General features: G+C 42.0%; 1 protein-coding gene across 3 annotated transcripts in view; it reads right to left on the bottom strand.

Annotated features, from left to right (window-relative positions):
- LOC124789698 (tyrosine-protein phosphatase non-receptor type 4) overlaps positions 1 to 12119 on the bottom strand; it is a 185574-nt gene that overhangs the window by 60854 nt on the left and 112601 nt on the right. For all 3 annotated transcript variants that reach the window (XM_047257145.1, XM_047257144.1, XM_047257146.1), the window contains 2 exons: positions 10437 to 10604; positions 3295 to 3412 (listed from right to left, as the gene is read on the bottom strand). In XM_047257145.1, coding sequence (XP_047113101.1) covers positions 3295 to 3412; positions 10437 to 10604 — 286 coding nt within the window. The remainder of the gene's footprint in view (positions 1 to 3294; positions 3413 to 10436; positions 10605 to 12119) is intronic.

Here is a 12119-nt window from a genome sequence, read left to right as displayed (position 1 = left end):
CGTCTTAATTAGCCTAAAACTGGTTGTCATTTCACACCCACGTATAGCTTTTTTATCTATCCTAAGTGCCCTAATGTTCAAGTGATAGGTGTTAGAAGACTTTAATCAAATACTGTACCTGTGCTCATAATTACTAATCTTAACCTCCACACAGTATTTTAATACTTTAACAGTAAGAACACAAAATCAGTGTCAAACATCAGTATCTTTAATTTCAAATTTTTGTAAAAAAATGTCTAGCCTCTGAGGCCTGTATGAGCTGTGATTGCGTAAATATGTGTGTGTGTGTGTGTGTGTGTGTGTGTGTGTGTGTGTGTGTTTTCAACTTTAGAAGAAGATCTTTTGTCTGAAAACTAAAATGTATAGCAGTCTTTTTGTTATGCCTGCCTACAACTCAAGATCTCCATTATATGAGCAGTAGCAATCTATCCTTTTTATAATCATGTTTACAATATTAGCATTACATACCACTACATACATGTTAATTTATGAAGAAAATTCAGTTCCTTCTATACAAAACATTTAGATTTGAGCAACTTGAGGTGATGAACATTATATTTCAAAAGTGCTTTGGACTATTATGAGCTACAACCCTTTTAAATAATAATAGTAATAATAATAATAATAATAATAAAGAGAGAGAGACACAGAAAGATAAAGAAAGAAAGAAAGAAAGAAATACAACCGACAGACGCCCAAAAACGAAAATGCCAGTTACACAAAGTTGGATTCTGCTTTCACTCGAACTGCGCAGGCAATATACTCAAGTATTGTTTGGAGGCATTTCTCAGTGTGAATATGGTAGTTATTGGGCAATTACTTTTCTGTAACAATTAGTGGGAAAGACTTCCCACAGCTTTGCAACACTACTGAAGCAGCTGATTAAGTCCATAAACTATCACCCTCATTTGCTCTTTCAAATCGTCCATTGCACGCTTGAATACACAACTGCAAGGCTGTGGCATTCCAGGAGGCTGCTGACATTCCCACTGTGTAGACACACTAGCAGGGAAACAACACTTGTCATTCTGCTATAGGACAAAATATCTTATGGTTTACTTACTTTTTTTTTTCAAATTTGTGTCATGAGCCCTCAAATCTGTTATACGGTTAACGCAGCTCCAGCTGGCATGTCTGTCCAAGGAGCAGCTAGTTGCACACGCGCACACGCACGCACGCACACACACACACAAAAACCGTGCACAGGTGCAAACACACACACACACACATGTGGGCAATCTTAAAGCCGGGCCATAGCTTATGTGATCACACTCTGCTGGCCAAGTGCCCAAGAGGCAGAGGTGGCTAAGCAGCATGTGCATGCACAGAATACATGCACTATGGCTGTCTGGCAGGTAGACTAAACTACTTCTGCCTGTCAGTGAGCATAACTGTGGGTAAGCACCAGCACCCTCCCCCGTGCGGCAGTGTTAGAAAAGCCTAATATAAACACATACATATGCATAGAAGTGATATTGTAAAAATGACAAATCCTCTCTGCAGCCATCATACACTTGCTGACAAATGCTTTGGAGATCAATGGTATTTGGTATGCTTTTTTTTTCTAATCACATGAGAATATTCATGTGAGAACATTCAGGAAAGTTCCGTTTTTCTTCTTCTTTTCTTATCCACAAATGACACATTTTCCTGTACCCTCCAACCTATTAAGTGATTTGCATGTTGCTGTTGTCACACCATCACCACCACCACCACCACCACCACCACCATCACACCACAGTAACAGGTATTTTCTGAGTTATGTATTATGTCTTAGTTCTCCATTCTATACTCCCACTAGTTTTCTGACCAGCCAATTTCATTAAATATTGAAGTGTGCGAACTGGCACTTAAATCATCTCAGGGGGGGTTTGAACTGTAGTTGTGCAGAATTCATATGTTTAATAGTTGCATACGTTAGTGACTTGATATAATCTGTTGCAATGGGGTTCTCCTAGCTGTTTTGCTTGCAGAAGATAGCCTGTTACACTATTGTCGTTGTTAGTCCCCATTGTATTATTCATTTTCCAAACAAATCTCACAGGGATAGCCAGTCCTTCAGTATCATTTTGAATACAGAAAGGTGCCACTACCTCTCAAGTATCAACTTACCTTTTAGTGCTAATGAGTACATTATGACATACAAGATGCATCCTGTTACAGACTTTAGATGCTATATTTATACTCTGCAAATCCGTGAGAAGCAAATGGCAAAGAGTATTTCTCATTGTACCATGTATCCGACTTCTTCCTGTTCCAGTCCTACACAGAGGGCAGAAAGGACCACTAAAATGTCTTTATGTGAGGAGTAATTAACCTAATCTTGCCTTCACAGTTTCTATGGAAATCATATGCAGAGGGCTGTAGTATACTCCACACTGGTTCTCGAAACTTTTAAGTTAGGTTTTTACGGTATAGTTGTCTATTTGCAAGCATCTATCAATTCAGATTCTTCAGTGCTTCTATTATGCTCTCTTGTGGGTCAAACAAACCTGTGGCGATTTGTACTGTTAGTGTAACTTGGTACAGGTCCAACACACTTGAGTAATATTCTGGGTTTGGTTATGTGAATGATTCGTAAGGAGTCTCCTTTTTACAATGAATGCATTTTTCCAGCATCCTACCAATGAACCAAACTCTGCCACTTGTTATACCTATGACTGAGCCTTCATGTTCATTCTATTTCTCATACCCACAAACTGTTACACCCGGATATTAATATGAGTTACATAATTTAAACTGAGACTCATTCATACTGGAACCATAGCATAGATTTTTGTATTTTGTAGAGTGCACAATGTTACATTCCTGAACATTAAATGTAAGTTGCTAACCTTTGCACAACTTTTGAAATATTATCAAGATTTCACTGGATGTCTGAAATTATACATACAAATTTTCCTTCAAAGCAGTCCCATATCAGGCTATAGCCCATCACCCACATTTGGTGCTAGATCTGGACCACATTGGCAACACGAATAATTCATAAATTCTACAATCCATTCATGACAACAGATAATCGTTACACCATTCCTCAATCGGCACAGTTCATAATGGACCTATGAATTCAGCTGACAGTTCGGAAAAAAAAAAAAAAAAAATCCAGCTGTTCATAAACAGCAGTAAAGAAACCAAGTTCCCACAATGGTCACTTTCCCTATCTGTGTACACTGGTGGGAGTTACACATTACCCTAACTCTTGAAATAAGAAAGACATTACCAACAATATTACATAATCACAAACTAACTGTTTATGTACACACACAAAAAAGTGATTGCATTTATTTAACTCACCACTAGGTTTTACAGTCAGTATCAGTTCTCCAGAAGCAGAATCTCTTGTTTCGCGGATCAAATTAACTACCTGTTCATGTAACATACCACTGATGTTTTGGCCATTAATGAAGAGTACCTACAAGGAAATAAATAGAAAATTTATATAAACTTCACACTTACATCAACTTTTAGTTATAGCTAAAAACACATCAAAATAGCAAGTCTCCAACTCCTCTTCTCAAGAGTAAATAAAATTTCTATGCAGCATACAAGAGACGTTGAAGCTTGGTGGCAAACAATCTGGGAGACTTAAGTCATTGTACAGTGGCCGAAATTTGCAATTAATTTATTACCTATATTAAGAGAGAGAGAAATAAAGAAACTATTTTATAACTACTGTGTAGAAAAATCCATTGACCTGTTTCTATGAACAGGTCTGTTTAACACACTTTTTATAAGCAAGAAAATGTTGTCACAAAATAGACTGCCAACTGATTATTTACCCTGAAAGTATTTACACGCTTCTGTTAATATTCAGGAATTATTTTCCTTAACTGTCTTTCATTTATAATATTTAAAAAAGGAACATGTAATACCATGACAGAGGTGGTACAAATATACACCCAGTATGTACACATTCCAGTCACATTAATGTGATCACTGCCTATGGTTGACATCAATGTGCAATAACCATTCACAGACGGCTCAGGGCAGCACTAGCAGTGAAGGGTGTATAAAGTGAGAAACAGTGAAGACATTGTCATAATGCAGAAATGGAGTGATTTATATTATGTCCAAATGGACATGATCATTGGCTTTTTGCCAAGAATTGAAGTATTTCCAAAATGGCTATGTTTATAAAATGTGCGTGTGCCACCATGGTTAAAGTACATCTTGCATGGCAAAATGGCACTATGCCAAACTGGTGCCACGGCAGCTGTGATGCACTACAGACCATATATGACAGGGGGCTGACGATGGCTGTGGCAATGCATATAGACATACAGACTGGCAACTGTAGAGCAACTGACCACCCAGATGAACCAACCATGTCTCCTCAACATTTCAGTGAACACTGCAGTGTATGGGCTCCTGCAACAGGCACCTGGTCCATGCAGCCATGTTGACTACTGTTTATTGGTGACCAAGAATGGAATTTTCAAGTCAGGACCACAACTGGGTATCTACTGAGTAGCAACAGGTGACCTTTCCAGATGAATCATGATTTATGCTCCATCAGACATATCGCCATTGGAGGGCACAAAGTGAAAAGCCTGGAAACAAACACCCTGCAACAAGGGAGGGAGTGTTGTGGGCTGGGGAATGTTTTGTAGTATTCCTTGGAATGATCTCGTCACTATGGAAGGTACAGTGCATCAACCCAAGTATGCATCTATCCTTGGGGCCCATGTCCTTCGCTACAGGAAGCTTGTTTTTTCTCAGCATGATTGCATCTACTAACAGGACAATGCAATGTGTCTCTCAGCTCACAGCATATATGAGTGGTTAAAGAGCACCAGCATGAGTTTACTGTACTCCCCTGCCCACTAAACTAGTCAGATTTAAAACCAATCAAGAATCCATGGGACCATTTGGTTTGATAGAGTCATGCCATGAATCTTCAACCAAGAAATCTAGCGCAGCTGGCTACAGCACCAGGGTTGCCATGGCTCCATGTGCCTGTCGGAACCTTCCATAACCTCACTGACACTTCCTGTACTTGTGTTTACACAAGATTCTCATATTTTAAATGAATAATTAAAATTTGCTGAATATTATGAGTAACATCAGTCACAGACTTTAAAATGTAACAGGTTACTGGTTTTATAAAGTGAAGAAATTCTGTCATTTGCAATTTGCACAGGGGCAATGCAGTCCAGTTACTGGGCTATCTACACTCCCCTCCTTCCTCCTGCCTTCCGTATCTTTATAGTACTATTAAGTATTATAAACTATTGTTGCACAGAACTTCAGATGAGAAGCTACTTTTACCCGTATGATGCTTAAGTGCCTAGTAGGAGATTAAACTTTATTTTGAAGCAATTTATTTTGAAAGAAAATAAACTACTGAGTAGTAGTATGTTCTTTCCCAGTGTGATCAACTTTTATTCTGTAGAATTTCTTCAATCTACTTGCCAGAGGTTATCTCAAAGTATGAACATACTCACCAACTAAATATAACTGCTTGCAGAAGTGATCAACAGAATTCATTTAAACTTGGAAGCTACACACCACATCAAACATCCCTCTGATTAATGTTTGGCGTTTCTCTCAGTATTTTGCCAATGCATAACATGACACACAGTTGACAGTTAAAAGCTAATTAAGAAGATTGCATTATGGTGTTCTGATGCATCATTTTATAACATTGTGCACACAAATAGGGAATCTGCTGTCACAACAAGATGCTACCAGCAATGTGCAAGAAAATAGTTTGCACACTCACACAATTACATGGCGCAAGGATGTGGACAACCACCTCAAACTACAAGGAAAGGGTTTATGTATTTTCTGACATTTGCAGGCAACCATAATTGCTACAACCAAGCCAGAGTAAATGTTAACAAGTCACAATGAGTTCCACTTTCTCTCTGTGACAAGGTAGCTATATATTTACTACTGGAAGTAATGTGGATAGCATTAATATGTAAAAATATGTGATTTGCTTTTGCATAATTCATGATCACCACCAGTTTTCACTATGCGCAGTTTGACAATAATCGCAACATACTCTGGTACCTCGCGCCATGAAATTTGAATCTGCACCAGATGTCATGGATGTCAAAGACCCATACAGGTCTCTGCATCATCGCGCTGTAAGCTGTGGCGGCACGTGCCTCCTGGTCTGCATTTAGTGTGAGGGCGCCACAACGGAACACGTGGTCCCAGTGGCCAATAGCGGCATTCCCGATAGCGTACTTAAGCGCCTGCCTTGCGCTGAGCCAGCGAGTTTAATCTCGCGTACGTCGGTTTATACCTCGCTTCATGCTAGACAGCTTACTTCCTTGTTCTGTGTACAAGTGGACGTGTTTGTTTCCTTGTGACTCCATTTTTCGATTGTGTTGTATTCGTTCTTCCCTTCCTTGGTCGTGTCTGTCCTCTCCCGTTGTGTTGATGTTCATGGGCCTCTACGCGGGTCCCACCGCACTTTCCATCATTGGTACCCCGTGACCGTCCTGGTCGCAGTTACAACATTTTGGCGACGAGGTAAACAGTGGTCGTTGTTGGTATGGAGGCGAAGTTATCCTGTCTGCTGGAGCAACAGCAGCAGCTCCAGTTAGACATCTTACAAAAGTTGCTGCAGTTGATAATGGACAAAGTTGATGCCAGGATGTGTTACCGCACTGGCTACAGAGTTCTCGGGTGTCCGATGCTTTCCCGCGTCCGCCATCGTATCCACCCTTTAATGATGCTAAAGAGGACTGGGAAACCTACTTACAACGGCTGAAACAACATTTCACGGCTTTTCAAGCCACGGACGACTCCTTGCAGCGGTCATTGTTTTCGTCATGGGCCTCTCCCGACACGTTCTTTCTTCTCCGCAAGTTGGCACCGTTGTCCGATCCTGTGGTTCTCTCTTTCCAGGAGATCTGCCTTTGGCTGACAAACTATTATTCCCAACGCTACCATGTAGTTGGCTCTCGGCTGGAGTTCCACCAGTAACATAAACAGCCTGGTCAATTGTGTCGTTCCTGAGTCATGGACTTGCAGGGTCTCAGCCGTCGATGCGATTTTACATGCACCAATCAGCAGTGTAAGGCTTCGTATGCGGACTCCCTGAACCGGGATGTGGTGGTTCAGCTGGCTCCCGACCCTGAGGTCCATACTGCGGCATTGAAACTCGATAACCCCTCCTTGGAACAGATTCTCCGCATTGCCCACTCCTTTGAAATTGCTCAAGCGGCTAACGAGCCTCTTATGGTGCGCCCGCAGGTGGCAGCGATCGCGGTGTCATGGCGCGACATCGACGTGGCCCGGTCGACAGGGGCCTCAAGATACCACCATGATCTGCAATCGGTCGTCCCAAATGATGACCCATCAGCATGGAAGCTTTTCCTCAAACTCTGCATTTTCATAGAGGATGTCAGTTTTCAGGTCGACACTGGGGCCAGCGTCTCCCTGATTAATATGGCAACACATACGCGGCTGGACTCTCCTGCGTTGTCGCCTCCCTCTCGCCATTTGGTCACCTACGGAGACGGTTCCATTCCCCTTTGTGGGCAGTTCGTCATCCATGCGACGTACAAGCATGTTCCACGGCTCCTTACCCTCTTTGTCGTCAACCATCCATCGGCTTCGAATATTTTTGGCCTGGATGTGTTTCAACTGTTTGACTTTTCAATTTCCGATGAAGTTAAGGTCGTTTCCACGGCTGTTCCCTTTCAGGACTTGGACGATCTGTGCTCCGCTTTTGCGTCTTTGTTTGCACCGGATCTCGGATGTGCTTCCGGCTTTCAGGTGCACATCACCCTACAGCGGGATGCACAGCCTCGCTTTTTCTGGGCCCGGCCCCTTCCGGTGGCCTTACGGCCAGCAGTCAAGCAGGAACTCGATCGGCTCCAGGCCGCTGGCGTGCTGGAACCTGTAACTTACAGTGCATGCGCAACACCACTGGTGGTCATACGGAAACCCAATGGGTCCCTTCAGCTGTGTGGGGACTTGAGCGCTACAGCCAATGCTCAGTCCCTCGTTGACACTTACCCCATTCCCCGAAAGGAAGACCTTCTTGCCAAGCTTGCTGTGGGAGAGTATTTTTTCAAGATCGACCTGGCTGAAGCGTACCACCAGTTGCCCTTGGATGCTGAATCTCAGAACATCATGGTTATCAACATGCTTTTCAGATTGTATAAGTACAAGTGCCTTCCCCTTTGGTGTCTCTTCGGCGCCGGCCATTTTCCAGCGATTCCTGGAGCAGCTTACACAGCCTATCCCTGCATGTGGGAATTATCTGGATGACATCTTAGTCACCGGGCATTCCCACCAGGAACATTTGCAAAACCTCAGCGCCTTATTTCATGCTCTGCAGTCTGCTGGTCTACGCTGTTGGCTGGACAAGTGTTGTTTTTTTTCCAGCCGGAAGTGGAATACTTAGGCCACTGGCTTAGCAAAGATGGCATTCACCCTTCGGGTTGTAATGTCGCAGCATCGAGGCCCTTCCTCGTCAAGGACTTATCTGAACTGCAGGTGTTTTTGGGCAATGCTGCCTCCATTGCTCAACCCCTCAATCACTTGCGTCGCAAAGGGGTACCTTTTGTTTGGACTCCTGCCTGTGACCAGGCTTTTCCCTGTTTAAAGGTGATGCTGAAGTCCGCCCCTTGCCTTACTCCCTTCTCTCCGGAACGCCCCTTGGTTGTGGCAGCTGATGCGTCAGCATACGGCACTGGGTCCGTCCTCACGCACTGGGATGCCGATGGCTCCGAACAGCCCATCGCTTATGCCCCTAAGACGTTGACCCCAGCACAACGGAACTACTCCCAGATTGAAAAGGATGCCCTGGCGATCGTATTCACCGTCCAGAAATTTCACACCTATCTCTTTGGGGCAAAGTTCACCCTCCTGACGGACCATAAACCCTTGGTTACATTTTTCGGACCCCACTCTCACCTTCCCAAGTAGACGGCTCAACGTCTCCAGCGCTGGGCATTGTTTTTACGTAATTATGCTTACACCATCCGGTATAAGCTCACCGCCCACAATGCAAATGCAGACACTTTGTCACACCTCCCAGCAGGCCCCGATCCTGCCTTTGACCAACAGGAGGTCCTCTGCTCTGATTCCACCCACCGGGATGCGCTGGACAGTCAACCTCTTATTGCTGCTGACGTTGCTGCAGCTACCCGCTGCAGCCCTGTCTTGCGGCAGGTTCTCAACTACGTGGCCCACAGGTGGCCATCCTATGTTACTCGTCGGATGCAGTCCGATTTCAGCGCCTGGCGCCACCTGTCCCACAGGCTCTCCGTGGTCAATAATGTCCTCCTGTTGGCCATGGAGTCTGATGCCCACCGGGTGGTCATCCCTCTGGAATTGCGGCTTCGAGTGCTCAGTTTGTTACACCGCGGGCACTGGGTTATGTCCCGTATGAAAGTTCTGGCTCGCCGGCATGTGTATTGGCCCGGCATCGATGGCGATATTGAGCGCCTGGTCCGTGGGTGTACAGTCTGTGCGCGTCACCAGGCAAGCCCTCCTCAGTCGTTTGCACCCTGGCCTGTGCCTCGCCGGCCCTGCGATCACATCCGTATCGATTTTGCGGGCCCATTTTTGGGGTCCATGTGGTTACTCAAGGAAGAAGGAATAGGATGATAGGGCATCTGTTAACAGATCAGGGGACAACATCCATGGTACTAGAGGGGGCTTTGGCAGGTACAAACTGAAAAGAAAAACAGATTGGAATACATTCAGCAAATAATAGAGGACTTAGGTTGCAAATGCTGCTCTGAGATGGAAAGGTTGGCACAGGACATGAATTCCTGGTGGGCCACATCAAACCAGTCAGAAGACTGATGACTCAAAAAATAATCTGCACAGACTTTCAAAAAGTCATAGTAAAGTGCTTGGCAGAATGTATTTCTTACCAATGTCAGTTGCTCAATTTTTTTTGTTTCATTAACAAACAGAAAAACATTAAAAGTTAGAAGAAACACATCATGAAACTAATTCTATTTATCGTTATCTTACAGGCAAAATAAATACAGAAGATAAAACAATCTTTAATTCTAAATGAAATACTAGTTATCTGAATATATCCGGTTGTCTTGTCACTTTTCTTTTAGCAACCCTCATTTAAGTTGCTTAACCATCTATATGGCAATCTAACCTGTTATTGGTTGTTGCATCACACCTCTGAATTCACTCTACTGGTCACCTTCTCAAGAAATCATAGGATGCATATGAAACGTAACTGATAACTACATTAATGAAGTTGTAATTTCACTTACCTACAAATTACAAACTCTACACACATTTACCATAATTACATAACAAAATTTTTTGACAGTTTGAAACATAGAGACTAGACTTCAAAGCAAACTGCAAAAAATTCTCTTATTAATCCACAAGTAAATTCATTATCTAGCAAAATAATCAATCTGTACTGCACAGTTAAAATCATTTTAGGCTTCTAGTGAAGAAGGTTAACATTGAAGAATCTCCATATGACATACCTGATCTCCCTCATTCAGTTTTGGACAGCATCTGTCAGCTGGTGTATTAGGAACCACTCTGGATACAACAATTGGCATATTTAAATTGGCACCTCCTTTAACATTGAACCCAAATCTTCCTTGTTCATCAGGTGTAATTCTTATAACAACCAGACCTTCTTCAGAAATCTAAGAATAAAATATTGCAAACTTAATATCTTTCTTCAGGTAGTCATTTTAAACTTCCAGTAAATACTTACATCCATAGTCCAGACTGAAATTACATGCAACTAAATCCAGAAAGACTCACCACCCAGCAGCAGACAAAAAACAATCTCTACATTTATGAGATTAACAACAACTAATATGGAGCCTAAGATTCCTCATTTTTTAAGAGCAGGTAACAACTGTTCATTTCTATTTCACCCAGTTTCATCGCATCTAAGTTGACTTACTAACATTAGTTAACTTTCTTAGTGTGGATTTCTTCTGAAGAGCTCTGAAGGCGAGTTGGCACTTGTCTCATACAACACAAATACTTTAAGAATGTGTCTAGATAACTTGATGGGTCTCTACTTCCACTCCCAGACTGTCTCATTTAAGTTACCTAGTAATGAAATTTATGAATTTGGTAGTGCCTCAGACTCAATTTTCGTCATTATCACACAGGGGAACTGTGAGAAGTTACAGAAGAAAGCAACTGAATAAACAGCAAGTGAAAAGGATGTCACAAAAAAATTTTTAAAAAAAATAATAATAATATCAGTAAAGCTATAATTATCCAAAAGGTAATGTCAACTGCTGGAGATGAAGTATGCAACTCAATATTTTCCACTGAAATTACTTGATCTCAACAGGCTGATAGTAGCCTTCCACGCAAGTAACTTCAATAGATTGTATCTGCATATTTCATGTACCGTACTTCAAAAAGTATGGAGGTGGATTAAAAAATGAAATACATTTTAAAAGAAATTAATAATAAACTATGACATACATTTACACTTGAGTTAAGGACATGCGAGGCACTCTTTTACCACCTCTTAGCAGCTGCTCAGGGTGGGGTAAATATAGTGCCGCAATCTGTACCCAGAGAAAATGTCATTATTCCCCTCAAAATGAATAAAATAAACTCTCTGGGCATGCTGACTTCAAGTAACATTCTTCACAGTCCACACTGCATGTCAAACCTTTTACTTTTCATCATTGGCACAAATTTGATGCTCACTAAAACTGCCACCACAGTTATCAATTCTTAACAACATACAAAAGCTACATTGCTGACATACCATTGACTAAGGTAAATGTAACTGTGCCCTCACTACAAATTATTTCCATCATACTCAAGTTTGTCTGGAAAATCCTAGGCTGCAATTGTGTTTTTAAAACAATGGAGCCAATAGTTTGAAGAAATCAAAAAACTAACTATAATTAGCGCATTCTGATAAATAAGAGATCCGACATTAGAGACCAGAGACAGTCAACTGCAAATTACCAGAGATATTTTTTGTTAATAAAAACATGACATATCTGAATTATAATTTGCCCATAACTTGCTGCTGTTTCTGGCAATATATTGTGTATTGGAGATCTCGCCAGTGGTTGATGAAAATAACGTATTTCATTTTACCTCTTTTGCATGCTGTCCCATTTTTGTACATTAAATAGTTGCTTTAGTTTTTCATAAAAGCTATCTTGAGCCTTCAA

This window comes from Schistocerca piceifrons, chromosome 3, assembly GCF_021461385.2.
Source record: "Schistocerca piceifrons isolate TAMUIC-IGC-003096 chromosome 3, iqSchPice1.1, whole genome shotgun sequence".
NCBI lineage: Eukaryota > Metazoa > Arthropoda > Insecta > Orthoptera > Acrididae > Schistocerca > Schistocerca piceifrons.
The sequence above is the reverse complement of the archived record's forward strand: the minus strand, read 5'-3'. Positions and strand labels throughout refer to the sequence as shown.